Source organism: Ptychodera flava, chromosome 9 (assembly GCF_041260155.1).
Source record: "Ptychodera flava strain L36383 chromosome 9, AS_Pfla_20210202, whole genome shotgun sequence".
NCBI classification, from domain to species: Eukaryota; Metazoa; Hemichordata; class Enteropneusta; family Ptychoderidae; genus Ptychodera; species Ptychodera flava.
The window spans coordinates 19,490,936-19,505,122 of NC_091936.1; the positions used below are offsets into that span (position 1 = coordinate 19,490,936).

Genomic DNA, 14,187 nt, shown 5'->3' on the forward strand with positions numbered 1-14,187 from the left:
TTATAACATTTCCAGAACATAGAGGTACATACACTTTGTCAGAGAAGGTAATGTTGGTAGTTCATGAGACATGTCGTTTGGTCAAAAAAATTCTCATACATTTAATATCCAATGAAAGGTCAGAATAAATATCTCTCCATACAACTCACACATATTTACACAAACACTCACTCCTTATCATTTGTGCATGCGCGCACGCGCGCACACACACACACAAACTCACACATACACATAAGGTAATATGATGAAAACATATTCCTGTGTCAAGTACCATGCGCAATCCATCTATTAAAAGCTTACAAGTGTACATATTATTCTCACTATCATTTCAGGTTCCGCCGCAGTTCGTAGAGTCAGTGTTAGATGTACACACTAAATTTTCTAAACTCATACAGAATGTTCTGGCTGGTGACCAGGCTTTTACCAGTGCTCTCGATAAAGTAAGTCATTTCAAACTATAGATCTACTTACAGGAAATCATTTCATACAGAATCCTCTGACATTGAGAGTTTGAATTGTGTATGTTCAGTGTGTACAAATAATTCACCGATTTGCTTGCATATGGCAGGTATGTAAGGGTAGCTCAAACCCCTAACTGGGACCGCCAACTGGGACTCCCAGTTGGCTTAAAATGCACTCTGGGACCGGTCCCAGTTCACTTCTGGGACCGGTCCCAGTTCACTTCTGGGACCGGTCCCAGTTCGCTTCTGGGACCGGTCCCAGTTCGCTTCTGGGACCGGTCCCAGAAGCGAACTGGGACTGGTCCCAGTTGGCCTCTGGGACCGGTCCCAGTTTGCTTCCAGGACCAGTCCCAGTTGGCTTCAAAATTAACTCTAGGACCACGGCCGCGGTCCTAGTTGGCCTCCAGGATCAGTTCCAGTACACTTCAGGGACACATCCAATTTGTAAACTGGGACCACTATGAAAAAACCCAGTTACTGGTACTTAATACTAACAATCTGTTAATGTTTTCATCTTTTTACTCTGCCATAATCGTAGGTATACGCGACATTTAATAGAACCCAACTATTAAAGGCCAAAGTAATTTAATTCTTTGTTTTGTCTGTGTGCACATACTGGGTTTTTTCTACTGCCAATGGTTTGAATAGGATTTTACTGAGCTTTCCTGTTTACAAAATTTCACATCTTGTGGTATAACTTATGATGATCACGATGAAAGGAAGTTTCTGATGATTTTTGTATAGACACTTATGTTGTTACATGGAAATAATCAAGAAAATATAAGGTGTGTTTTGATTTTCTTGTATGTGTTTTAGTACTGCCTTCCGGCTCATGTTTCGAAACATTTGAGTGGGCGCGCTAAACAAAGAATTTGATTACTTTGGCCTTACTGCGATGTACTCATTCTTAGAACTAGTAATTAGTCCTGTGCTATGGTGTGTGTTGAAATCTTACTGCACGGATCACGTTGATAGAGAGACTGTGTACTGAATCAGATGAAAAAGGAGATGAAAATACCTGTGCAAGACTAGCAATTAACTCATCAAGGCTTTCATTACATTAAAAACAGCAAGCAAAACCTTTAATGAAAACCCGCTGTGTTTTAATAGAATTGCAATTCACTTGCAGTATATGACTGATATCTTAATTTGGACCTAGTTATATTTCTGAACAGATAGACACAAATAGGAGAGGGGCAACCATTAGTGCATGCATGTGCTGTTACAGCAGAATCATTTCATTGTTATGCGAGGAAAAAATAGACATCAATGAGGTGATAATAGTCCCATTACATTTTAAGACAAAGGGTTTTGAATATACAAGTCAACAACATGCACTGCTTCAAAACTTCATTGACAGCTAGTAGCTATATGTAGTATATGCTGTCTCAGTGTTTTCTATTTCAGTCTGTATGTCTGTCATAGCTCTATGGAGCTACGAGTCCCAGAATTGAAATGAGACCTGACTGTCCTTGAATGAAACTGGGAGATGTTAGCTTTCCCACACAAAAAACATACATAATTTTCACAACAGTACAGAGAATATGAATAAAACAAGTGCATACAATTGCTACAAAAGGCATATAGTGGGATGGGAAACTTCTTTCCCATTAATATTATGGTTTCGTCATTACAGCATGGAGGTACCTTACCGCCATGGTACAGTTCATTTGATACAAGTGTGTTTCCCCGCAATCATAATGGTCCCAGTTACGTCGAGCAAGTACGCTTCTGGGACTGGTCCCAGTTCACTTCTGGGACCAGTCCTAGAGGCCAACTGGGACCGGTCCCAGTTCGCTTCTGGGACCGGTCCCAGAAGTGAACTGGGACCGGTCCCAGAGTGCATTTTAAGCCAACTGGGAGTCCCAGTTGGCGGTCCCAGTTGGGGGTTTGAGCTACCCTTACATACCTCCATATGGACATTGCTATGTCAACTATATGACTAGTTGCCAAGTTGAAAAAAATTGTGTTGTTATCAAATTTAAGATTTTATGTTCATGTGCTTGTAACTATAGTAACATCAAATGGAATTTTAGGAGGAAAAAAGTTAAGATAAACAGTAAAGCATAAATTGTACAAAACAAGACACTGTCTAACCGGGTCTTTCAGTGCCTAGGATCAACTCTAATACTACATGTTCATCTTAATTTTGTCATTTCAGGCATTGACAGCAGTCGTCAATTGGAAGCCTTCCCAAAGACATGTATGCAAAGCTCCGGAGCTGGTATGATAAATCATATCTTAATTTGTAATTGTTTTTAGCATTTCATTTTCAAATGGCAGATATGAACCCAGTGAGGAGTGTCTGCAGAAGTCTTCATGTAAGCTACTAGATATATAGAAGTGCATTTACATTACCTAGGTTGCATGTGTTCTTAAAATCAGTACTCGGAGCACACATCAGATTTAATTAAAATTTCAGCAAGTGTCAATTGTGAATTTTCATGGGTTCTGAAATGTTATGTTTGGTCGGATTAAAATTTGTGCCGAGTGTCTGACCATTGCCCAAGTAAATGGATTAACTTTCACTGCTGAAACAGTGAGAATAGACTTATGTGTTATGGAGGAAAGACTACACAGAAAGCGTAATACCTGTCATGTTTTCCAATGGTGGCATTGTTAAAGGTTACTGTCTGAGTAGACATAATTAATAATAAAACAATTTATCAGTGGCTGAAATGAAACATTCACTTGAAGAAAGCACAGCATCAAGTTTACGTCCATCAATCAACATATCATTGCCATACCAGGTGACATTGTCAGACATTACAAAGGACTCTACAATACTCAGATTGTTTTTTTCCTTTCTTTTTCCTCACAGATAGCCAAGTATTGTGACTCACTACTCAAGAAAAGTTCCAAGGGAATCAGTGAATCTGAGGTTGATGACAAACTATCACAGTCTATTATAGTCTTCAAATACATTGATGATAAAGACATCTTCCAAAAGGTATGTAAGCATAGTTTGGCTGGTTTGCCACAATCTGCCTTTCTGTTTCAGATGTTGAAGCTCCTCAAAAACACCTGACAAATTGTACTTTTTAATACCTTGCTAGAACTGGAATCAAAACTTTCAAATATTGTTTTCGTGTGCCTGTTGGCACATGCCTGAAACTAACATTACCTTGAAAATATTTGAGATTTTTAGCTCTGCTGTCAGCAACGCGGAGCTTATCAAATAGGTTGATTTTCCGTCGTCGTCCGTCAACAATTGCCTTCTCCTCTGAAACCGCAAGTCCGATTGCTTTGAAATTTGATATGCAGTTTTACTTAGGCTGACTTCAGTCAGATTTGTTCAAATCATGGTGAAATTTGCATATTTGTATTTTTACGGCAATTTTTGTCATTTTTGGTAAAAAAATCTTTAAAAATCTTCTTCTTCAAAACTACCAGTCAGATAGCTTTGATATTTGGTACATATGTCCCTAGGGATGATATATTTGAGATTTGTTCAAATTGTGCAGAAATATGCAAATTTGCACTTTTAAGGCAATTTTTGCCATTTTTGGTCAAAAAATGTATTTTTCAAAAAGTGCTGGTCTGATATTTTTGAAATTTAGTATACAGGTTTCTATAGATGAACTAAGTAATATATTGAATTTCTGATGAAATCTGTAATTTTGTATTTTTGGGGCCATTTTTGGTCAAAAAATGTATATTTCCAAAACTACTTGTCTTATCTGATACCTTTGGAATTTGGTATATAGGTTCCAATAGATGAATTAAATGACATTTATTGAAATAATGAGGAAATCTGCAATTTCGTATTTGTGCAATTGGGGCAATTTTTCCATTTTTGGTCAAAAAATGTGTTTCTCGAAAAGTACTGGTCTGATAGCTTTGAAATTTGATATGCAGGTTCCTATAGATGAACTAAATTTGATCTTTTGAAATTGTGATGAAATCTGCAATTTTTATTTTTGGGGCCAATTGTTGCCATTTTGGTCAGAAAATTTTATTCTCAAAAAACTACTCGTCAGATATCTTTGCTTGACATGTTCTTAGGGATGATCTGATCTGATATATTCAAAAGTTTGATGAAATCTTCAATTGTGTGTTTTTGCAGCTATTTTAGCCACTTTTTACGGGCCACTGAATTGAGCTATCAAAGATTTCCACCTTCTTTATCAACATGTGTCAAAAATAGATATTCTCTACATAAACACAGCGAAGCTATATCGGCCGTTAGGTCGCTTGTTCATGTTTAGTAATACAGGAAGTCAAGATAGAACCCATGTAATGTCATATTTTCCTGTGATATAGGCTTTAGAATGTCAATTGCTACTTCAATTTCTGTGTTGACTTCTAGAAAAAGCAAGTTGAATGAAAGGAGTGTCCCCACTCACCCTGACATATCTCATCCAATATCTTGTGACATCTGTAGTATTTTGGAATCGCAAGCAGATCATTTTCATCAGTGCATGGTGTCTATTTTCTCCTACAGTTGTTGATAATGAGTTAGAAACTAATGCGATACCTGAATGCCTCAAAAGTTACCAAAACCCCTACCTGAGAACTTTTATTTTTGTTGATCAAGGCATTCCCAATAATGTTGTAAAATAAAAAGTTGATTTGTCAGATAAGAATTATTTGATCCCAATTTTGCAGTCAGAAAATTTTAATCGCAAATCAATCCTTTTACAGTGCCTGTTTTAAATAAAAGTGTGACATCACTTGTTATGCCAGTCATTGAACACATGATGAAAGACACTGATGTCAGTGTTTGTATTTCTATTGCTCTGCTAGTTTTACTCCCGAATGTTGGCCAAAAGGTTGATCCATGGCTTGTCTATGTCAATGGACGCTGAGGAAGGAATGATTAACAGGCTAAAGGTCAGTATAGTGAAACTGAAAGACTGTCGTAAAACAGTATTGCAGCAGTGTGTAAACAAGTGATGTTTTAGCGTCAACAATATACAATCTGGACGGAAGTCAGTAAAGCGTGATTATATTCACCAAACTTTCAACTATCACTGTTACTGATACAGTTCATATTTTCACTGATATCACACAATTGTTCATCAAAGAGTTCGGTAATATGTTGACCTTTTTGCTATAACAAGTGTAAAAAGCAGAATTCGACTCCTACTTCTTGCTTTTTGATGCTGCAGCCAATAGTGCTGAAAAAAGGAACATAGTTTTTAATACGCTTTGTTTTTCTGTTTCCTTACAGCAAGCCTGTGGCTACGAATTTACCAATAAACTTCATAGGATGTTTACAGATATGAGTGTTAGTAGTGACCTCAACAATAAATTTAGTAATTTTCTCAAGGAAAAGGAGGTAGACCTAGGAATTAGCTTATCTATCTATGTACTTCAGGTAAGTGTCTGTCTTCAGTACTTTTCTTCATCATTTATAAGGACGATGATGCTGATTATTTTGTCCGCTAAGTGTCATTGATACATGAGTCTTTCCACAGTAAAGCGCAACATTTGACATTCCCAATTTTGGAGCTCTAGCTTTTTCAATGATAACAGCATTCACACAGAATGTTATTATTTTTAGTAAGTACTACATATGAACATATATAAAAAATAATATTAAAGCTGTATGTCCAGCTCAACAAAAATTATAGATTTTTATCTTTGTAAATATGGCCTCTATTTGCTCACCATTTTGTGACATTTTGTACCCCTGTAACATTAGGAAGGGATATTTACAATATTTATACCATTTGAATTGATTTCAAATGCAAAGTAGTAATGTATTATAAGCAATTACGAACTAAATTTATTCTTAGAAAAAAAGCACTAGGAAAGGGCCAAATATTATGCCCAAAAATATTGCTAACGCGTGTAACAATGTCTGTCCAACTCTATGCGAATTGATAATATGAGAACAATAAATATAGTGAAGGCTGTAAGCTGCAACAAACCACTCATACATTTGACTAACAATGAAATCTTCCACTATGTAACATTCTTTATTCTGTCTTTATTGAAGCTTGGGTTCTCTTGCAGTTAAAAATATTTCTGGAAGGAGTGTGTCCACATGTTACACGTGTTAACTCATTTCCAAAATCAAGATTTAAAAAAAATTCTTTTGGTATACATTGCTGAAATTTTGTCATTTGAGAGTGCCCTAAAGTTCATGTTTTATGGCGCAATTGAATATAAACCGATGGCCACCATTACAGAGAGCACCTGAATGGCAGGATGTGTGTCCTCTTTGTTACACGCGTTACCGGTGTTACACGCGTGGAAGTAATTGTAGTTTAATTAAATACTGGATAGAATAATGTTAATTTGTTTTTTAGTGTGACAATTCTATCTGTATCAGAAAGTTACTGAAAGCTTTCTTTACAACTATCGATGCACCTTAGATGCCCATATCGTTTATGAACGAATTGGACAGAACTGATGATGTGTGTCCAATGTTACATACGTTTTCCCATAGACAATACAGGGGTCTTCCCTCTGTTGTCGATATGGTTATCCACAGAGCCAATTTATAACAATTCACATCATAATTCTGAGGTATTTAACTTCGTCATGACATATACATACATGTATATAAATCAATCAAGTACTTTTATTCAGAATGGAACACACACAATTTGTGTATAAAGCCAATCCAGTGTCTGTATATGTTACATACGTTGCCAGTTGCCATAACGTTGCATCAGATATCCTCCTCTTCTGATAATATTAAGATTAAAACATCTTCTGAAGTGTGTTTCTAGTTCTTGTAGACTAATGGGTTTCTTTCAAACTTGGCACAGGGATGATAATGGGATACATGTGATCAAATACAATACAATGTCATGTCTGTCCATGTTACACGCGTTACTGTTGCCGCGACAATTTGCCCTTCTTCTTAAACAAAGAAATTATTTATCTTAAAAAAAATATTTTTAGATGACACACCTGTAGTACTGTCCACCCACTCAACTTTTAGATTCAGATTAATAAATTTAATTTTTGACCTTATTGTCACAAAGTGGTTGCACTTTACTGTGGAATGACTCACATCATTTCCTCAAGGACGATATCTTTGATGCAAAATTATAAATGTTACTGGTACGTATTCTGGTAAAGGGAGAATGGCACGGGATTCACATAAATTTTCATAAATTCCAAACCTGGCTGTCAGAGTTCGGAAGATTCCAGGCATAGTGGTGCTAATATCTAGTGAAAAATGACGGTTTTGTGTCTAGTATTTTACAATTCATCATTGGTTTGTAAGAGATAGAATAGCTGTCTGTCTATTTAGTAATCAATCACAGTTCCTTCTTATGTAATAGGTCTTTAATAGTATTTACCAAGTCCCTGCAACCTTATCAAATTCATAATACATGCATCTAGAAATTCCTGTAAACTTGCCGTTGTCAAATGTTTGATCATGTTGGTGAAATTCATAAGTATGATGTTTGATTTTAGGCTGGTGCATGGCCACTTGGTCAGTCAGCTTTAACACCATTTGCAATACCACAAGAGTTGGAGAAGAGCGTCAGGGAGGTAGGCAAACTTTGCGTTTTTGCTTTTCTCTGATCTGAAGCCTCTTGCAGCATCAATTTGTCTTTTGTAATTGTAGGTTAACCCTTTCACCACCATGGTTTAGCCCAAACTCATAGTTATAAATGGTGAGTGTGGACTTGTTTACAGGGCATTGGGGTGAACAGGTTAATCCCCAAACATGAAGAGTAACAGGGAAATTTTTCTGTCTCACTTTAAGAATAAGTTAAATTAATGGTAAATTCTCAGTAGTTATAAAACTAGTACAGTAACCTACTATGAAATGACGCATGAACAAATGTTTCCCAGATGTTATTGAAACAATCTTACCTGTATAATACATAGTTATCTTTAAACGGGAGTAACAAGTCTTTTTAACATTTTCCAGCATTCTTCACAACAAAATCTCTCTTTTTGTCTTTCCCATACAGTTCGAATTATTTTACAACAACAGTTTCAATGGCAGGAAACTAACATGGCTTCATCATTTGTGTTCAGGTAAGCTGGGTGAAAATTGCTGCAACTTCTGAGCTGAGATTCGTGTGCAACATCAATATGAAATTCTCAAACTGAATACTTTTTTAGATTTTTATGACTCCTGTAAAGGGCAGTGGGGATGTAAAAACCAGAGAAAGTGATCAATGATGATGTTTTTCGACAGCTGGATAGAATTATTCATTTGGAGATTTTATTGCCTTCTGTCGAATCAGTTATTGATAGTGCATTTATTTTTAGAAGACAATTTGAAACATGGAAAAGTCTGAAAGTCAGACAGACAACATATGCCATTTGTCTGACATATCCCCATAGCAGCTTTTGTATCAGTTGTACAGAAACAATATTGCATTCAAAAGTTGATCACACAGGATTGGATACAATGTCCTTCAGAAAGCTATAAACCATGCACACATTTTGTCTCCAACACTGTAGGTGAACTGAAATTTTCATACCTCAAGAAACCATACATAGTGACGGTGACAACGTTTCAGATGGCAGTGTTATTGCTTTATAACAACTGTGATTGTATGACGTTCAAGGAACTGTTAGACACGACCCAAATCAATGAAAAGGAACTCACCAAGACACTTCAGTCACTAGTCGATGTTAAGATACTTAACAGAGAAGGAGAGGTAAGAATAATTGTTTAATTCCAATAAAATCAACTGTTTGGATTCTATTTAGCATGTTTTTCACTTTGTTGATGTTGTTTGGATAGAGAAAAACTTTTTGTTAAGGGCAGTGAGCCAGCAAATTTTACAGCTCTCACTGGTGACACCCATTGCAGTTTCCTGTCAGGGTAGCAGACGGATTGTTTTAGATGACAGAGGATATGTCTCAGTTGTACCAAAACAAAGTACAGTACATGTACCTATGGTCCTAAATCGTAGGAACAACACCATAAAAAGGGTTCGTTACAAACATAATGTTAGTATACCCAGTGTCTTGCTTTGGTAGATTTGATACACCACACTGACAGCCTGTATAGGCATCAATAACCCTTCCATATCCCAAGTGATGTTGATCCAAACACCCTCTGTATTCATTTGATGTGGTTCAAGTTAAAAATTCAAAAACATGAAGAGATAAAACCTTTAACCTTAATCCAGCCAGGTCCCTTACTTCCCATCTGCCAAGTCAATAAAAAGGGAATTGAACCAAAACCTGGCTGTACTTTTTCCACCTACTGGGCATGCTATGTTTCAGCAGATCTAGTCACGAAAAACCATGTTTATGTATCTGTTTTCTTGAGCCTTTAAATGTTCAAGTCTTTGTTAAAATATGACCTATGGGACATGTCATGTCTCACTGGTTACAACCAACTTGACTTTGTGGTGGATTATAAACTTTGCAGGATAAGGGTTAATGTTGTGAACAAATCCTGATGTATCAGTTTTACAAAAAACGGGTTGCTGTACATTGTTGGATCTTTGTAATGATAGATATGAATTAATCCTTCATTGCTAATTATGAACGGCATTTGTTTTTTCAGAGCAATGACCGGAAGTCTACCTTCCTGCTGAACACAGATTTTACCAATAAGAGAACCAAGTTCAAAATCACGACTGCCGTTCAGAAAGAAACTCCACAGGTAAGGATTACAAGTTCAATTTTTTTGCAGAAATGACTTGACATGGTTAAACTTCTTTTATATTTCCACCAAGAATTAACCTTAGTGAAAGTCAGTGCAATGAAGTTTCCTTTAATACTTTTTTCGCCATTTTTTTTTTCTGTCTGTATAGGAAGTTGAGCAAACACACAATGCCGTTGATGAAGACAGGAAACTTTACCTTCAAGCAGCTATTGTGAGAATTATGAAAGCTAGGAAAGTTCTCAAACACAATACACTCATACAAGAGGTAAGAAATTGGAGTTAAAAAACTATATAAGACTGACTGGTATAAAAGCTGAAGGGGATTCAATACGCCGCACAAGTGAAAGAGGAAATTTTTGTTTTCATAAGTGTAAGACATTCAGCTTACAGAGAAAAATGTAAAAAAATTATGAAATTGCTTCAGTACTGGTACTTAAAATCCTCATTACAGTGCTGCTTACAAAGGTCATTATTCTATGAATAAACTTTGTTGTAGTCATTCGGCATACAATTTGTATTTGAACTGAAATAATGAAAGTTCTTGGATCATGTGTGGGTCAGGTATTGTTGTCCTGTTTTAGAGAACATTTCTGTGCATTTATTCATCAGAAATGATGCAGTAATGATCTGAAACCATTCTTCTCCCTTTACCATTTGACTACAAATTTACATTTAATTGTTTGCTTATTTATTTATATTCTTATCTCGTACATTTTTATTTGATTATAATATAGTATTGTGTCCACAATTATATGTTAAAATGTTTATTGTGGGTCAGATACTGGTATGGTAATGCAGTCAATAATCATGAAGCAACTTATTACAATGACAAGCTGATAATTAAACTATATGCTTTTTGTGTCTGTTTCATTCGACAGGTCATCAGCCAATCGAAGGCCAGGTTTTCACCCAGTATTAGCATGATCAAGAAATGTATCGAGTCCCTCATAGACAAACAGTATCTTGAAAGAAATAACACATCTACAGATGAATACAAATATGTAGCATAGTCAAGCTGGCTTTTTATCCCAATTTGGCTCTCTTCCCGGTTTTTTGTACCTACCTGTGTACAGTAGTTGCCGCGGCACTTTCACATCTCACCTGGCCGGCTTTCGTTTTTTTTGTATCATAAACAGGGAAGCTGCCGAGACAGAAAGGAAATTACTGTAGAAAAGAGTTGACCTCTTTGTGTAGAAAAGACAGATGAGAGACAGTAGTCACAGTCGAAAGACACACTCTAGCCACAGCATGTACTCCCAAGTATCTGTACCAGTTGCTGAATATTTTATTTTTTTGTGAATGTAGGTTTCAGCTATGTCAATACACTTTCTTCGTTTCCCACTCTGCATCATGCCAAGCTTCCCCGGGCGTTAGTATGGATTGCTAGCAAGTGATCTTGCAAATTGTCCATCGGTAACTTTGTCAGTGTCTCTGAAAGCACTATAAAAAGAGGTGTATGTGAAGTGGATGAACTATACAACCATTCAGATTAAATCTCAAGAGAAACACTGCAGATATACCCCAAAACATTGGATTTAGGCTTAAATGAGAGATAGCATCTCATCCAGCTGCCTAATTTTTGATTCCCTGCTTGTTCTCAAACTACACTGATAACTACCTACGCTCCATCACTCATACCCACAGCCAATTCAAACCCAGCAACAACCAACTTCAAAACTAGAGTTCAACTTTCAGACAGTTTTGATATCAACAAACTTGAAACACTTTCATGATTTTGCTGCTTAGATCAGCAGACTCACATAGAGTACATAGGCAGCAAAACACAACACGGGGAAGAAATTCATCAGCAGATTGGTATTAAATTAACAGTGACTAATCCAAACTCTTAGAGAAAAGTAAATCAGATGAACTCACAAGATCTGATGCATAGATATAACATCTAAAGACTTCAATCATCAATACACCAGCAGGACGAATATAACAGAGGAGCAGCCTGTACATCAAGCATTTCGGGAGCAACAAGTCATCTCCTGCAGAGCACTCCCGTATCAATCTATACACAATTGATCCAGTTTGAATTCATTACCAATGCTTACATCATCACCCGTTTCTTTCATCAGGGACATGTAATTGACTATCACCTTTACTATTTGTGCTGTCTTTATACACGCACAATTGAGAAATGTTTGCAGTCAGGGGTGTTTAGAGGGACTCTAGTACTAAGGTAGAGTGATATTTATATGAGAAGGGGGTTAATGTCTTTCTTCTTTTGACCTGCATTGAAATTTTATTAGGGCATGTAAAGTAAATAATTATTTTTCACGGCTTATGAAGTGATCTTTTAGGGATACCAGCCACCACTCAATAAAGTCATGATTATTCTCTGTTGCAAGCGTTTAGATGTTGGGAAGTCTTTAGGTAACTTTCCACGGCGATTCTTTTGATGAACTGAATGACTGACCCTAAAAGTTGTATGACAGTACATCAAAGATTGGACACAGGCTTTGTTCAAATGTGTTAGTGCATATGTTCTTCCTCGGACAGTTGACTAATTAGAAAACCACATTTAGACTGTTTATCACATTAATAACTGGTACTGTGTACTGCTATGTGTTACAAAAGGTCATTGCACTCGCGTGTCAGTCATTCAAGATCCATGTACACTGACTTTTGAGGCATTTTCCATTATTTTTATTCTCAGTATTATGAAAAACAATGATTTCTTGTTCTGTTCCCAAAACTGTGTCAGAATGCCCAGTATTCAACTTGACAACACAAGTCTGTATTTGAGTGAAGGTAGTACGTGTCTCAAAAATGAAAGACTTAACTCTGTGAAACTTTCAACCATTCTCTTACCAAATCAAATATAAAGATCAGGGTCACTGTTCAAAGTTAGGTTCTAACTAGATGAACAAACTACCTTGCATTTCTCGATATTTGAAATTCAAAATGGCCACTATCTCTATGTGAACTCTATTGGGAAAAATACAATTGTTGATATTCTAGAAACTGAAATGGTGAAAAAATTTTTTACCGTAAAAACTGAAAAATGAGCCTTACGAGCTGTTGGGCATAAAAGTATTGAAAAAGTTTAAGAGTGTGAATATCTGTCCAGGAGGCACATTGTACAGTAAATTCAATATTATTGTAGACAATTTTAGTCCATGTTAGAATTAATTTGTCAACAGCAACATTGTAATTTGTATGTACATTGTGTTAAAAAGACTGATACATTGAATTTTAATGGACTTTAGGGAGAAGAAGAAAAAGAATAGATTGCAGTTGTTTTACTAGAACAAAAATAATGACATCATTATTAACAGTGACAGCTACTGCTCTTTTAAAATTTCAGTGCAGGTCAGATCTCTTGTTATTGTAATTCTGCAAAAAAAGAAAATGGGCTGAAGCAGAGAGTTTTAGCATGAAATCTGAAATGCAAGAACATTGGTGGTGCCAAGTTTTTAAAATAAACACTGGCTTTGAAGTTTTTTTTGTATTTTTTATTAACTCATGCATCATAGTCCAAGCAAACTTATTGGAGTCTTTGTGAAAATTAAATCTCTCAGAAGTCAACTTTGAAGAAAGAAAGACATGGAAGACATGAAAAATGGATTATTTTCAGCTTGGATTGAGGACAGGGGAGCAAACTGATCCGTACATTGTATTAGTATCATATCCTTGTCATCCCTCCCTAGAGCCCTAACTTCACAACTCTGAAATTGCACTGGATCAGTGTTTTGGGGGGATGTCCCGCACTCCACAGTGATCAGCCAGTCAGCATGTGACCCGCTGTGGTTTTCAAAATGGTGGGTTCACCAGTCAGTCATATTTTGAAGACTGAGAAGCAAAAGGGAACTGTAAAACAATCCATACAATGAAAAGCCAATCTCGGGATCAGACTCGGGCTCCTTTGTCAACCAGCTCTCTGTTCCTGCACAAAGTATTTTTCAGCTTGACTCTGAATGAGATTCCGATACCCGCTATATCTTGGGAAAATTGAGGTGTACAGTGTTTGGACAAAACTGATGCCTGGAAACACTGTCACCCAGGGAGGTGGAGTCTTGGTATTTATTGTCTAGAAGTGTACATTTGACTTATTTCTTTTTCAGTGATCTTTGTGACATCAGCTGCTTCAGTAACTTTAATACAGGAATTTTTATTTCCTCGCTTTCATTGAAATGGTAATAATAAAAATTTGTATTTAAGACCATGGTTGTA

At 36.4% G+C, this 14,187-nt stretch overlaps 1 protein-coding gene across 3 annotated transcripts in view; it reads left to right on the plus strand.

Moving 5' to 3' along the window:
• The window catches only part of LOC139140262 (cullin-2-like), a 41,183-nt gene extending 26,996 nt beyond the window's left edge, over positions 1 to 14,187 (plus strand). For all 3 annotated transcript variants that reach the window (XM_070709389.1, XM_070709386.1, XM_070709387.1), the window contains 11 exons: positions 333 to 440; positions 2,623 to 2,685; positions 3,283 to 3,411; positions 5,208 to 5,294; positions 5,635 to 5,781; positions 7,842 to 7,919; positions 8,348 to 8,414; positions 8,847 to 9,046; positions 9,907 to 10,005; positions 10,157 to 10,273; positions 10,887 to 14,187. In XM_070709389.1, coding sequence (XP_070565490.1) covers positions 333 to 440; positions 2,623 to 2,685; positions 3,283 to 3,411; positions 5,208 to 5,294; positions 5,635 to 5,781; positions 7,842 to 7,919; positions 8,348 to 8,414; positions 8,847 to 9,046; positions 9,907 to 10,005; positions 10,157 to 10,273; positions 10,887 to 11,018 — 1,227 coding nt within the window. In that variant the 3' untranslated portion in view covers positions 11,019 to 14,187. The remainder of the gene's footprint in view (positions 1 to 332; positions 441 to 2,622; positions 2,686 to 3,282; positions 3,412 to 5,207; positions 5,295 to 5,634; positions 5,782 to 7,841; positions 7,920 to 8,347; positions 8,415 to 8,846; positions 9,047 to 9,906; positions 10,006 to 10,156; positions 10,274 to 10,886) is intronic.